Source organism: Sebastes umbrosus, chromosome 21 (genome assembly GCF_015220745.1).
Source record: "Sebastes umbrosus isolate fSebUmb1 chromosome 21, fSebUmb1.pri, whole genome shotgun sequence".
NCBI lineage: Eukaryota > Metazoa > Chordata > Actinopteri > Perciformes > Sebastidae > Sebastes > Sebastes umbrosus.
Genome location: NC_051289.1, coordinates 9,556,464 through 9,570,194, shown reverse-complemented (window position 1 = coordinate 9,570,194; position 13,731 = coordinate 9,556,464). Strand labels below are relative to the sequence as shown.

The 13,731-nt window shown below is 41.4% G+C and overlaps 1 protein-coding gene across 16 annotated transcripts in view; it reads right to left on the bottom strand.

The window, feature by feature from the left end:
* Window positions 1-13,731, bottom strand: part of si:ch211-285f17.1 (sickle tail protein homolog) — a 123,980-nt gene that overhangs the window by 34,294 nt on the left and 75,955 nt on the right. Inside the window, exon 1 of one of the 16 annotated variants that reach the window (XM_037757370.1) lies at window positions 3,878-4,055. The exons of the other annotated variants lie outside the window; for them this stretch is intronic. Coding sequence (XP_037613298.1) covers window positions 3,878-3,880 — 3 coding nt within the window. The 5' untranslated portion in view covers window positions 3,881-4,055. Of the gene's footprint in view, window positions 1-3,877; window positions 4,056-13,731 lie in introns of those variants that run through there. 16 annotated transcript variants of the gene reach the window in all.

Sequence of the window (13,731 nt, the reverse complement as noted above, 5' to 3'; positions counted from 1 at the left end):
GCAACAACTATTTAACTTCTTGTTTTACTTTTAAGTGCCCTTATTGCTTTCTATTTCTGCCAAATCCCCAGAAAAACGTTTAAATAGACACAATGTGACAGCTGGAGAAGAATTGCACAGCAGACAAAGAAAGTTAAATCGGAAGCAGTCGCATATAAAAGTGCAGGAAATTGCAAATGAGACCTTCTGCCTCCCTGTGGAAAGAGGTAATTAAGTTAAACCTCTCCACACCAGTCCACATCTGACAAATGAGGTGTCCCCTCCAAAGGTCAACAGTTTAGTCCAGATGAACTCCTCTGTCTCCCTCCCTCCCTTCTTCTTTCTCATGCATGCATGCAGAGATCCTCATTCTGACTATGGTTATGTCTGAAAATGCCTCGCATCGAAAGCCACTTCCTGTCTCGGGCTAACCACTTCCCGCTTTAGCGTCCAGATGTGGAAACCGCAGGACAACCGCTGATTAGCACCGTAAAACCTGCTCCAACCCGCTCCACACCTACAGTACATTCCACGCCAGTGATTTCCCCCGCTTCAGTCAAAACCATGCAGCCTGTGATTCTGCTTTTTCAGCAGCGGCTGCCTCTGTACGCCACATTTGCTCTGACAGCTATGATGAATGTGAAACTGAGACGGCGACATTAGCTTATACACAGGAATATGAAGTTATAGAGTCATGAAAAGAGCCCCCTGAGAAGGAGCGCGTCGAGAAAATAGATCTTGGAAGTGTCAAAGAAAGCAGAAAATGTCTACTACTGTACAAAGATGGTGGGTTGTCTGTATAGTCAGTGTCAGTGGGCTGTTATATATACCTGTGTCAAGAGTATGTTAGAGCAGGTCTAGAAATAACTCAATGCCTCCGTTAAATGTTGTGTAGCTAAGATGCAATCTGCTCTGCTGCAGCAAACATTTTCCTCAGGCGCTTGCTCACAAAAGGCACTATATTGTGAATCTTAAGGTTCCTAATTGTCTCGAACGCCACTTGCAACAGCTTTAAATCGAATGGATGTCAAGTGTAATGCAAAGTGGACAAGCGGCGATTAGACAAACAACCGTGCTTGTGGAAAAAAACAGATAAAAGAAAGTCAAAATGCGTGCTGCCTGTGTTTGAAAGAGAGGGATACAAAGAGAGACTGAGAGCATGCATGAGTGAGTCAGGCCATTGTTCCAGAAAATCTGACCCGTACCCAGGACATCCTGCAAAACATTTATGCAACAGTGGTCTGACAAACATGCTGTCATTATGAAGAAAGCTCAGGTCCGTGTTTGCGTGTCTGCATTCCCAAAATGAATGTAATATTCAAATTTGATACGTCTGTGCTATTATTTACGTGTGTTAAACAATTGTACTCTCATACAATGCCAACAGAGAGCATCTGCGCATGCATGTACAGTACGGGTGCTTTTCATTGCCACCTGTCTTGAATATTACAAACAGAGCCGTTTCAAACTGAAGGGACAACGTCGCACGATTTCACCAAGCAGAGCAGATTATGTTATATCACGCGGCCCCTGTCTCAGCTCCTGACAGACAGGCTGACACGCGGATCCGAGACGGGGCGATTAAAGTAAACCATGATTGTTGAGGAATAATGGCAGCCTGCTGTGTCACTCATGGGCATTTAAGTATAGACATAGTCTCGAAAAGCTGCCAGGGCATCACGCGCCACACCTGCTGCCAGCCAGCCTACACAAAGCCCACTGATTGGCGCCTACTTTCTTATATAATCAACATAGTCGGGGTTATAATAGCTTTCTCATAACATAGCTTGGCTTTCACCTCTCCCCGACACCTGTCGATCTTTATCACCTTTGGGTTGCATCATTTTGGAGATCTGGGGCAAAAGATACACTGCAAGTTTCACAAGTCAGGCCAAAGATAACTTTTACTTATCTACAGTTACTACGAGCGTCCGCATTCACGCATCGTCTCTTATGTACACAGAGTTAACACACAGATAACCAGAGAAACGAGTTTCATTGACTTTATATATTGTCTCTCCAGACGTGAAAGAATGTAAACATGAGAGCGGATGCTTGTGCGGTTTTAAACCCTTTAAACTTCAGTGTTGTGAGCACAGCTTCCCACTTAAGATGCTAATTTGGCCCTCGCTCTGGGGAGCGGAAATAGAGAGCTAGCTGTAATTACCTGGCCTGATCTGTATGGCAAACACATCAACAGAAGACTCCGAAGACTGTTAACCCCTTACCTAACTTGTCTCATTCTGACATGTTATTCCGCTTGAGTAAATGTGGTAAGCATCACATTTGAGTAATATGCTCATAATGTGTTAGTTAAAGTGTTTTTCCACAGAAATAAAAGTTCACAAACTTACAGGAATTCATGAAAAACACCTGTGTGAGTCTGAAACTGCAGCGCTGCTCATCTTTTGAGTCATAAAGCCGCTGTCGATCAAGCACTCAGCGCTCTGTCCGTATGCTGTCTGTGGACGGACCATCATCCTTTGTCTCCCCTAGCCTTAATGACATTATACCGAAATCCCATAGTCATCCATTCCCATTCATTGCCTCCACATCCCTCTCTCCCTCCCTCCCCCTGATGCATTCCTCCTCTAATCCCTACATCCAAATCCCCAGATGACCTTTCAGAGATGGGCCCCGCTTGTTAATTGGTGTGTTAAAAAGGAGATGACTTTATAGCATCCACAGTCAAAGCTGACAGCGAAGGTGAAGCAGTTCAAGACACGCTATCTGCAAGTTTATAATCATATCGGAAACTACAAAACAATAAGCACAACTGTTTCTAACGCATTAATAAAATATTACATAGGCAAGTATAATCAATCAGAAATTATGTGCACAATCAGACATACAATACTGTGCCTGTTGACCCAGTGCTGAGAGGAGGCGAGATGCCTATCTCTTCCGCCACTGACATTTCCAACAACTGAGCCACACCGTCCAATTGATTTCATCCACTCACGCATACACGAGTTAGTCACGGTTATCACCAGCAGACATCACCCACTCCGCTGCATGAGAGAGGTTACAAAAGTCAACTTTGCGTGACCATCAGATATACCAGCCAGTGGGAGTTTGTGGAGGAGAAAACACTGTGTTGAGTTGCCACACTAGGTTTAAAAGCAGAGTCATTCTAATATGAATATACTAGGGCTGTCAAAGTTAGCGCAAATCCGTTTTAACGCCACTAATTTCTTTAACGCATTAACACAATCGACATTTCAGAGGTTGAAGCTGGCTTTTAAAGCTAGAGTGAAAATACTGGCATCATATGAAACTAGAAATAACTAAGGAATCCATTGGTACCAACCATGTCATACTAGCTTGTCACAAAGGAGGCTAAATAACGCTCTAATTATTGGCGAGGAAAAACTGGCATGGGCATTTTCAAAGGGGTCCCTTGACCTCTGACCTCAGGATATGTGACTGAAAATGGGTTCTATGGGTACCCACGAGTCTCCCCTTTACAGACATGCCCACTTTATGATAATCACATGCAGTTTGGGGCAAGTCATAGTCAAGTCAGCACACTGACACACTGACAGCTGTTGTTGCCTGTTGGGCTGCAGTTTGCTATGTTGAGCATATTTTTTATGCTAAATGCAGTACCTGTGAGGGATTCTGGACAATATTTGTCATTGTTTTGTGTTGTTAATTGATTTCTAATAATAAATATATATATACATTTGCATAAAGCAGCATATTTGAGTGTTAAATACTTGACATAATCTCCCTTTAAGGTACATTTTGAACAGATGACACATGCGATTAATCACGATTACATATTTTAATCAATTGACAGCCCTAGAATATATAGAGTATGTCATGTTCAATCCGACTTAAAAGGCAAAAACATCCCGTTCCAAATGATCTTAACAAGCATAAATGTAGTATTTACCATCTCAGACCAGTGGTGATCTCCTTCCAGCAGTGACTTCCATGTGAGACTGGAAACAGGGTCACTTCCTCTGCTGTTATTTCAGCCCTTGTAGCGCTCGCTATGTGCAACCGCCCCGTTCCGCTCCCTTCTCTTTCTGCTCTAACTCACAGCGGATGCCCCCCCATGATCCAACGCGCACACACCGCCCCACATCCCTAACTATCCGGCAGCACAATACAAAACCCGGCGGACAGCAGGGGAAAGCAATTGTTTGTATGTCTGCATTATGCATCCGTGCACCATTGTGCGAGGCAGAGATTGAGTTTGAGAATGAGGCACGAATCACAATGTTTAAATATTTCTTACTTGCAGCCTGTGAGTAGAAAATCGGATCCCTGAAACAGCTTTAAAACTCCATAAAGTTTCCATTCAGTGCTAAAAAATAGACGTTTTATCTTTAAACGGCAGCTCTAACACTAATCCCCATGTCCAATCTCAGCTTCCATCTCACTGCCCTATGACTGCAGCTGAAGACAGAAAGATGACACTTGTGTCCCGAGGAGATAAGACCCTGCTCTACCCTCTGGGATCCTGAAAGCCTGTATGCGAGATATACTCACTCAGCAGGCCTTCGTCCTATACAACACACTCTGACACATGTTCTAACATCTAAATACCAATGCTGAAATATTCCTAATTTGGCATCAGAGTAAATTTTACAGTAATAAATGTAGGGCTCATTACAGGAGGAGCCATTTGTGTTGATAAGTATTCACTTTTTTGTTGAGAAGGTGCTGTGTTCAAGTCAAGGCGTTACATAAGGCTACAGGTCCAGACTAAGACTGGCAGATCATTTACTAGTCTTGCATGCAATGATCTGCACACACCTCACTGTCTCTCTTACCAAACAAATACATGCAAACTATTCGCCGACGGCGCTGCAGAACCATGATCTGTCAAAACTTGTTCTTTAAGATCACTCCATCTAGAGCAAAACACATTTAACATCTCTGAACCCAGGATAAGGCAATAAATGTTTGATTATCTCACACACACACAGAGGATCCCTCTTAAGTGAAAGAAACACAAAGAGCACCCATCCATACAGTATATACACAGTGGACAAAGCCGTGCTCGTATTTCAGATGGCCCATTTATATGACACGTCCTCACATGAACCTGGTCCGTCTCCAGAGAGCGTCTCTACGGCGGTAAAAGAAATCACCTTCCAGCTCTAATTTGAGCCTCTCCGGGTGTGTATATCGGAGAATGTGTGGCTCCGAGTCTGTGGTCACCAAAACAAAGAGGGCTTTCTTCTCTCCGGAGAAACCGGAGTCCTGCATCCTCTCTACATCATGTTGCACACACACAAAACGCACATATAAGCTAATGCGATCAAAGGGGGCATAATTCTAGTGCTGCCATTTTTGCACCTTTATTCGCTGACAGTGTATTGGAGGTCTTGGCTGGTTTTAAATCACATTATTTTGTCAAATGTCAAGTCTCCTTTTTGGTCCCATGAAAGCGGCCCTGATAATGGCTTTGCTATTCATGCCTAATTAACAAGTCACCGAGGACCACATACGCTCCTCCGCCGAACCGAAGATTTATTACACCCGCTCTCCCGGAGGAGAGTTTCTCTGTGCGTCTCTGTGTGTAGAAAAGAGAGTCAGATAATCAGTAGTAAACTGAAGTTTTAATTTAGCTCCAATGTTTCTGAAAAACCTGCACATCACTGTCAAGTAAACACTGTCGGCTACAGTTTATTTTATACTTGAATGTTAGATTATGACTATTTTAGGGGCTGCAACTAACGATTATTTTCATTGTTTATTATTTTCTTGCTTAATCGATTAGTTTTTGGTCTATAAAATGTCAGCAAATGGTGAATAATGTGGATCAGTGTTTCCAAAAGCCCAAGATGACGTCCTCAAATGTCTTGATTTGTCACAACTCAAAGATATTCGGTCAAAACCGAGTATATGGCTAGACCGTGTCTGTAAAATTTGAGACTAAATTGTTATACAAATAGTCAGTGGTCATGTCTATAATGTTAAATCCAGCGGTACATGTCCACCAGGTCTGGCGAGGACAATAGGGGACACGCTGTTCAACTCGACTGGCCGTTCAAGCGGTGACGTACCCTATCGTTGCATGCACCTGATTGGTCCTTGGTTTTTTGCTTGCCGTTTCAAACAGGAAACAACATGTCGGCCTGCTCATAAAGTTTTTGTTATTCCGTCTAAACAATTCACCAAAATCTACTTCTGAAAACATGTTTAGCAAGATATAATAGGCTATGACACCGCTGAATCTCGTTTCACTCCAACACTTGGCCGACCAATCGTGTAACTTCATCACTCAGTGACAGACTTCTGTGTTTGTAGGGCTGGCCCTCTGCGGTCAAAAATTAGAAACCAATTATTAAAGTAGTTGGCCTCTAATTTAATGGTTGAATGACAACTAATTGATTGATTGTTGCATCAGCTGTAGACTTTTCTGTGCTTATCCGTGCTTATTTTTATCACTGTCCATTGTTTATTTTTCCTCTCACTGACAGGTAGTAACATGTTTTTGACCTTTTCTTGACCTCTCACAGACACAATAAGAAACACAGTTCACATACACAGACAAACTTACACAGCTCTCAGCTTTAGATGACTCACTCAACCGTATGTGACAAGTCACAAAACTCCACCTCTCGCTGTCAATAAACAACAGCACCCACTGATACTTAAAGAGCTAAGTCACAGCCAAGTTGTCTCTGCACCGAGCTGGCCTGACTTGTTTTGTCAGCTACCATGTTAACACCATCAGCAAAGTGGCAAACTAAATGTCGCAAGAGCTGAGTGGCATGGGATATAACGTGAATCCTTGTATATGTAACACATGAGCCGTAGTTGAAGCAGATTATGGTGTCACCCTGAGGAGGGGGTGCTGTGATAAACTGCAGCACATGCTCCACTTCTGTCAAATAATTTAATTTATTACCGATTCCATTAGCTGCAATATATACTGTATACTTATATTCCAGGTGTTCCCTGTCCTCTATGTCATCTTGTTTAGTAAAAGAGAAAGCTGCCTTCTCGTTCTATCTGTTGAAAATGTATTTTAAACATTTAGAAAAGCAAGTCGGACTTGGAGCCAAGTCGTTGCCATGCTTCTCTCAATCCCACGCCCACACTCTGCCCCTTAGTCTCCAGAGAGAACGGCCAAATGGAAATAAAGCACAGGAGATCAGAATAAGGGTTGAGCCAGATGCTTGGAACCGGTCCTGTCAGTGGTGAAATCATCCTGATGTGCCTCTGTGTGTCTGATATGCCTTTTGAAGTATAAGGCTCATACCTTTGGCCCAAGGTGGAGTCCAGATGTTGGGCTGCATGCAAAGACTTGCAAAGCAAAGGTACAGATAGAGAAGCAGAAACGCCCCTCTTGCTTGCTCCCCGTTTGGTTCTGGGGGTCATAAAGCTTGGAATATCTTTGCCAATATAAGAAAAATGTGAACAGGTGTGCCAGGAATGGCGAGCAATCAAAATGAAAGATTTTCCAACTGAAAATCTGAAGACAGAACATCAGGAACACAAATACATAGCGGTGATTTTCACAGCATGTCATCATCCTGACTGGTGACAACATATTTGTTTTCATTAGCTTATAGCTATTCAACAATTACTTTCTCAATCTAGTCTAACAACTGGCATCATATTGCTGTCAATCAAAGAATGGAAAGGATGCCAAGATGCCTGAGGCCTCCTTCAATACCAACCAAACATAATGAGCAACCAAACAGGTAAATACTGGGAAAGATGTGACATTTGAGGGTGTTGACCTTTGCAGGCTTTTCAATAACTGACAATGAAACTAATCTCATGTTATTAGTTGGCAGTGTGTATATAATCTACATAATTTATGGCCAAAATGTTACTAGATAAAAATAGGGTTGGGCGATATGGAGAAAATCCAATATCACAATATTTTTTTCCAAATACCTCAATATATCGATATTGCGACGATATTTTAGGAGTTGACTATTGGTGCTTTCACAAAATATTTTCACAATGAGAGTTTTGATGAACAATCATCAGTTGTCATCACCACTAAAAGCTTGCTCTGACGTAACTGTGGACTATGTCGGAATGAGTAATGGGATATTTTTTGTGTTGATGAAATGGTTTCTTTTCTTATTTCCTGAATTTTGGTGGAAAAGTGTTGTGAAAGAGAATGAAATAAAATCTGCTAAAAACTACATTTGATCTGATTATTATTATCTTCTTTATGTATTATCTTTGAATTATCTTTACAATCTTAATTTATTCTGCAGCGTGGGTTACTAAGAGAAATTAGGACTAAACTGCACACATGAGATACTAAAGACAGACTTAATTCTATGTCTGGCGCTAAATTGTATTACCTTCAGGCTTTATAAAGTTAGATATAATGATATAAGTATAATAATATAAGTGGGTAAAGGCAAAAAAGAACAGTTAGAACAGTCTGGTAAGTGCAGAAAATTACATCTTTGTACTGTAATGCACCCTTTAAAACCAGGAAAACACTTATGTCACATTACGATAACCAAAATCTAAGACAATATCTAGTCTCACATCACAATATCGATTTAATATTGATATATTGCCAAGCCCTACACTTCAGTTGTGTTTTTTGTCCACCCCTACACTGTGCCGGTGTCGCGCTGCACAGCTCTGCACTATAGCGACAGCCAAGCAGATAAAATACGTCAAGGAATGTTCCTTCAGGCTGCAACTGCCGTATTGACAAACGGTCTTAATTGCACACAAAGGAATGTAAAGGCTTGAGGTTAAAAAGGTCCTAGACATTTCACCTGCATTCTTTGAAAATCTGTCAAGAAAATCTGAACTTTTTTAGGACCCTCATAACCTCTACCTGCCGGTTAAACCAGAGGAGCAACATTATAAGACAACTCTGACTGCCGTTGTTAACTAAAGCCTGCGCTAATACAGCTCTGTTGTGCTGCAGAAAGAGTACACTGAAGAGAGCTCAGACCTGATTAGCTGGTCTGATTAACACGCTGGCGTTGCGTTTATGTGTAAAATTCTGTCTGGCTTGACTCATTATCAGCCGTGATCGGAGGCAGGTCCATCAGGGCCTTCTGTCAGATCGGCTTAACCTCCCCCCCCAACCCCCTACCACGACACTCAGGATTAGACACAGTCTTGGCGCCACTCCACGGACAACTTGTCCTCTCAGTTGGGGTGCTGCTGCACCCCTAAAACCTGAACCCCCGCCACATAACCCTTATTAACCGGCAGGTCGACGCATGCCCGTCATTAACCTTGTGGTTCTTGTTTGTGTTACTCGCGGTAGCTCTCAATGTGTCACTTCATGCAGAGGTGGCAGATGCTATAAAAACAGTGCAGCTCCTGATGGTCAGCGGAGGAGGTTGGATGATTAAAAACAGATGCTTTGCTGCAGACCTGCTGCACACACTGTCGGATTGTGGGACATCAGGCACAAGGTGCAATAAAGGCTACGACAAAGGGGTCTTTTGTGGAAATATCACATGGGTATAAATGTTTCAGTGTGCAATAATCTGCATGTGTGCTTACCAGATCTATCTCTGTCAACTCTCACTGTGCCAGGAGTGGAAGACAATGAATTCTTTTTCTTTGTGCAGTTTAGTTAAAAACAGGAACACCACTCCCCCAAAACTCCCTCCCTATTCTTTGTTTCTTTGATCACGGTCGGATCTCTTGCAGGGAGGCGATGCATGCCCGGAGCCAGTGTTATCTAGCCGACCTTGGTTCTGAGGAGCAAGAGTGTAGCGTGGCCAGGAGCCCACAGAGAGAACTATGTGGGGGACCGGCCAAATGTTGCAATGCCTCAAGACGACCCAGAGGGAGAGTTTACAGTACATTTACTGTGTATAATGACAAATGAGCGGCATTTATGTGGCTTTGTTCGACATGATTTGGTGGGAGGGTGCAGATGTTGTGCACCCTGCCGTCTTATTGGTGTTGTTAACTTAACGCAGCATGTTTAAATTAAATCACTGATCTGCTTTTGACTTGCTGCCCAACTACTAGTTGGGAGAGCTCTTCTTGTGTGATCCTTTTCCCAAGGCTTCTTCCAATTTTTTTTTCCCATTAAACATTTTTTTTTTTTTTTTTTAAAACAGTCATGTCTTTTTTGTAAAGCACTTAGTAAAAGATTAAAACGTGAAAAAGTTTATTATTATTACCACTATCCCTCTACCTTTTTAATTGTGTCATATTAAAAAGCTATTAGGCTGACATAGCCTTTTAGCATCAAAGAAGCTGTATTAGTAAAGTTCGACTTTGATGGATGAAGAAATCATAACACGATATAGAACTGCCATCATGGTGCGTTGCCAACAATAACCAACACATGATGTATTACAAGACAGTTACCTACGATAGATCGTGTGTAAATGAAGAGAAACGTTTTTTGTTTTTTTTAAAAAATGGATTCAAAAACATATGTTCCGCCTATTTAATGCATTGAATGATGTGCTTTCAATTTCAAGGGATGCACGGCATCTTGGCTCTTGAGGACACACAAACAAACAGCATGTTCAACATGTGTGCCGTCATTTCAATAACAAACAGCCGAAAACTGGTAAAAAAATAAATAAACTACACAAAGACCACATTTAGTTCAAATGTCTAGAGCAAATAGAAGAAGCACATCTGGCTAAGTACAGCACAAAAAGTGTATGGTGGCAATTTATCAGTAAAGGATCACAAGAGACTGTATTGTTCGCATAGAGTGTTGAAGCTATTGAAGCCTCGAGTTCGGCATTTTGGCTGTCGCAATCTTGTTTTTTTGCAACAAGAAGTGACACGAGAGGATGGAGCTAAGTACAACCGAACGCTGAATAACAGTTTTAGGTGACCAAAATGTTACAATTAACTTTCATGAACTGAAAACACACTGTGAAAGATTTAAAATTGTAAGACGAAAACACGGACAACTCCCAGAACGGACAACGCCGTGGTAGCGACCTGTCAATCACAAGGTAGCCACGCCCTAAAGCATCCCCTGCTTTATGGTCTATTTGACTCTAAATGGGACCATAATTTACTAAATGAACATCATGCTGTATTGAAGAAGACTTGAAACTAGAGATTGAGACCATAAACTCATGTTTACAATGTTTACTGAGGTAATAAATCAAGTGAGAAGTAGGCTCATTTTCTCATAGACTTCTATACAATCAGACTTCTTTTTGCAACCAGAGGAGTCGCCCCCTGCTGGCTATTAGAAAGAATGCAAGTTTAAGGCACTTCCGCATTGGCTTCACTTTTCAGAACTGGAGCTTGTCCACTGATTGTTAATTTAATCTTTACAAAATAAAAACTCAGTTTATCTGATTATCTTCGTGTCACCAGAAGCAAACAAACTGTCATCAAAATCTGATTCTATTCTGATTGGTGCATAGAAATACGTAACATCACCTTTTTCCAACACTGAGCCACATGCTGTAGGTGAACTACACCGAAATACTGCACTGGAAAACAGTTTACTGTTACTGTATCCGTGCTCTCATCAGCCGATGGATTATCACAGTTTGGGGTGACAGACCTGTCAGTCTATCTGGTGTCCACAGCTGCAGACAGCTGTCCCAACATGGCCACTCCACTCAGTAGGGAAACCAGGGGCCTATAGCAAGTCACAGCTCATCAAACACAGACACTGACACACGGGCGGAAAGAGGGGAATTCAGTGTGTGTCTCTGATCGGCCAAGCGGTTCAGTTTGTGCTCGTCAAAGCCCCAGAGCAGAGAGAGAGAGAGGTGAGAGGATGGGTGACGGTCCGGCCAGTGGGATATTATCTCATCTCCCTTGGGTGGGATCCAGGTCTTTGCAGGCCTGATGAGGAGAGGAGGAAATTAAACCACTCGCTTTTGTTGCGGGTTTAAGGATCACTGAAGGAGACGAGGGGGGGAATTGAGGGGTACCTTATATAAGGCTGAGTGAGTCAGTGTGTGTGTGTGCAGTCATGCTGGGCGGAGCAGGGTCATCCACTTTTCAGACTGAGGCGATATCATCTTCCCAACCTCCGCTTGACCTTGATAAATCTCCGCCTTTGTAACTGAAACCCCCGGAGACCATTCTTTCTCACCTCTGAAGCACGCATTGTTGCCACTGATGTTGTCTTTCCTGTATGGTCGGCACTTTGACGGCTGCGTGGGAACCTTCGTCTATCAGTCACCTCATTTGTTTTTCGCTCAAAGCAAAATAATTATCTACACCTCCCCGGGACACCGAGTGACAAACGCTTCAATAAACGTGTCATTTTGGTTTTGTTTCATTTAATTCTCTGCTGTTTATATTAGCAGTGAATGATCACATTCCTCTTGACACCCGGAATTAGATCACGCCAAATACGCTCTTCAATCATCTTTTTTTTTTTTTCATTTATCAGCACTGCGTTCATTTGCCAGAAAATTCATGCTCAGACCGGTCTGCTTTCTGACAGCTTCTTGTATCTTCTTCCCTGACATGAGAAATTCAAGAGCCATCGCCGCTCAACTCTCACTCCCAACATCTGAATAACATATGAGCTTCATCCCAAAAATCAATTTCAAAAGTGTCATGTATTACAAAGTCAGCAAATCAGCACCAACAGATCATTTCATCACCCTGTCTTGTTTCAGCGTTTCAGCAGATGAGCAACTTCAAACTGGTTTATAATATTACACAAATTGACTTCAGATATTTTTTACAGTAACTCTACCATGAAGAAAGCACTGTCTCAGATGAATGCTCCTGCTAATAAGGACGGTATGTTCCAAACAACATTATCTATGACCCGGTAATGACCCAAACATCATTTTTTTAGACAAGTTCAAACACAAGCAAAAACAGTCTTCTTCTTGCTGCTTCTTACTGCACATACTGAACAAATCCATCAATCCTGGATACATCAAAAGCAATATAATGCAGTCTAATTAGGGCTGGGCGATATGGCGAAGATTTTCTATCCCGATATACGTCATTTCATGTCAATAACTTATTATCACGGTATAGCAAACTTTCTGGTAATTCAATAAATAGTCTATATGAAATAACTCCTGTGTGAATTAAATACTTGACAAATGAAAAGTACTCTCATTTTAAGAACTTGAGTGCAAACTTGACATAACAATTTTAATATAATATAATAGAGACTTTATTGTCATTGTCAGTGAAAACAACGAAAAACTGTTTAGCAGCTCTTTGCAGTAAAAGCAAACATTAAAAGCAACCATAAAAACATTCAAATCACAAAGTAGACAAATAAATAAGTGAAATTGTAGAGAAAAAAATCAATAAATATAGGCCTAGCCTATATCGCGATATAAACAATATAGAAAAATATACACGATAGACACTTTCATATCGTTTTGACAATATATATCGTCATATTGCCCAGCCCTAAATCTAATCCCAGAAAAAAAGCAAACCTCCAAAATCCAGTGAAATTAGTCAATGCCAAGAATGAGATGATGATAATGCAACACAAAAACTGATTATTCAAGTTATATTGAAGTGAAACTATGTCAGTATCCACTAATGCATCTATTTAGATTGTAACAGTCAGTTCTGGATCTTTTTTTTTTTTAAACTCAGTTGACACTAGAGCTGCAACTAATGGTTATTATTTCACTGTCAATTAATCTGTCTATTATTTTCTCGATTAATCGATTAGTTGTTTGGTCTATAAAATGGTGAAAAACGTCTATCAGTGTTTCCTTGTGCACAACTCAAAGATATTCAGTTTACTGAGTAAAGAAACTAGAACATATTCACATTTAAGGAGCTGGAATCAGAGAATCTTGACTTTTGTTTCTTAACAAATTATCGATTATCAAAATAGTACAAATTAGT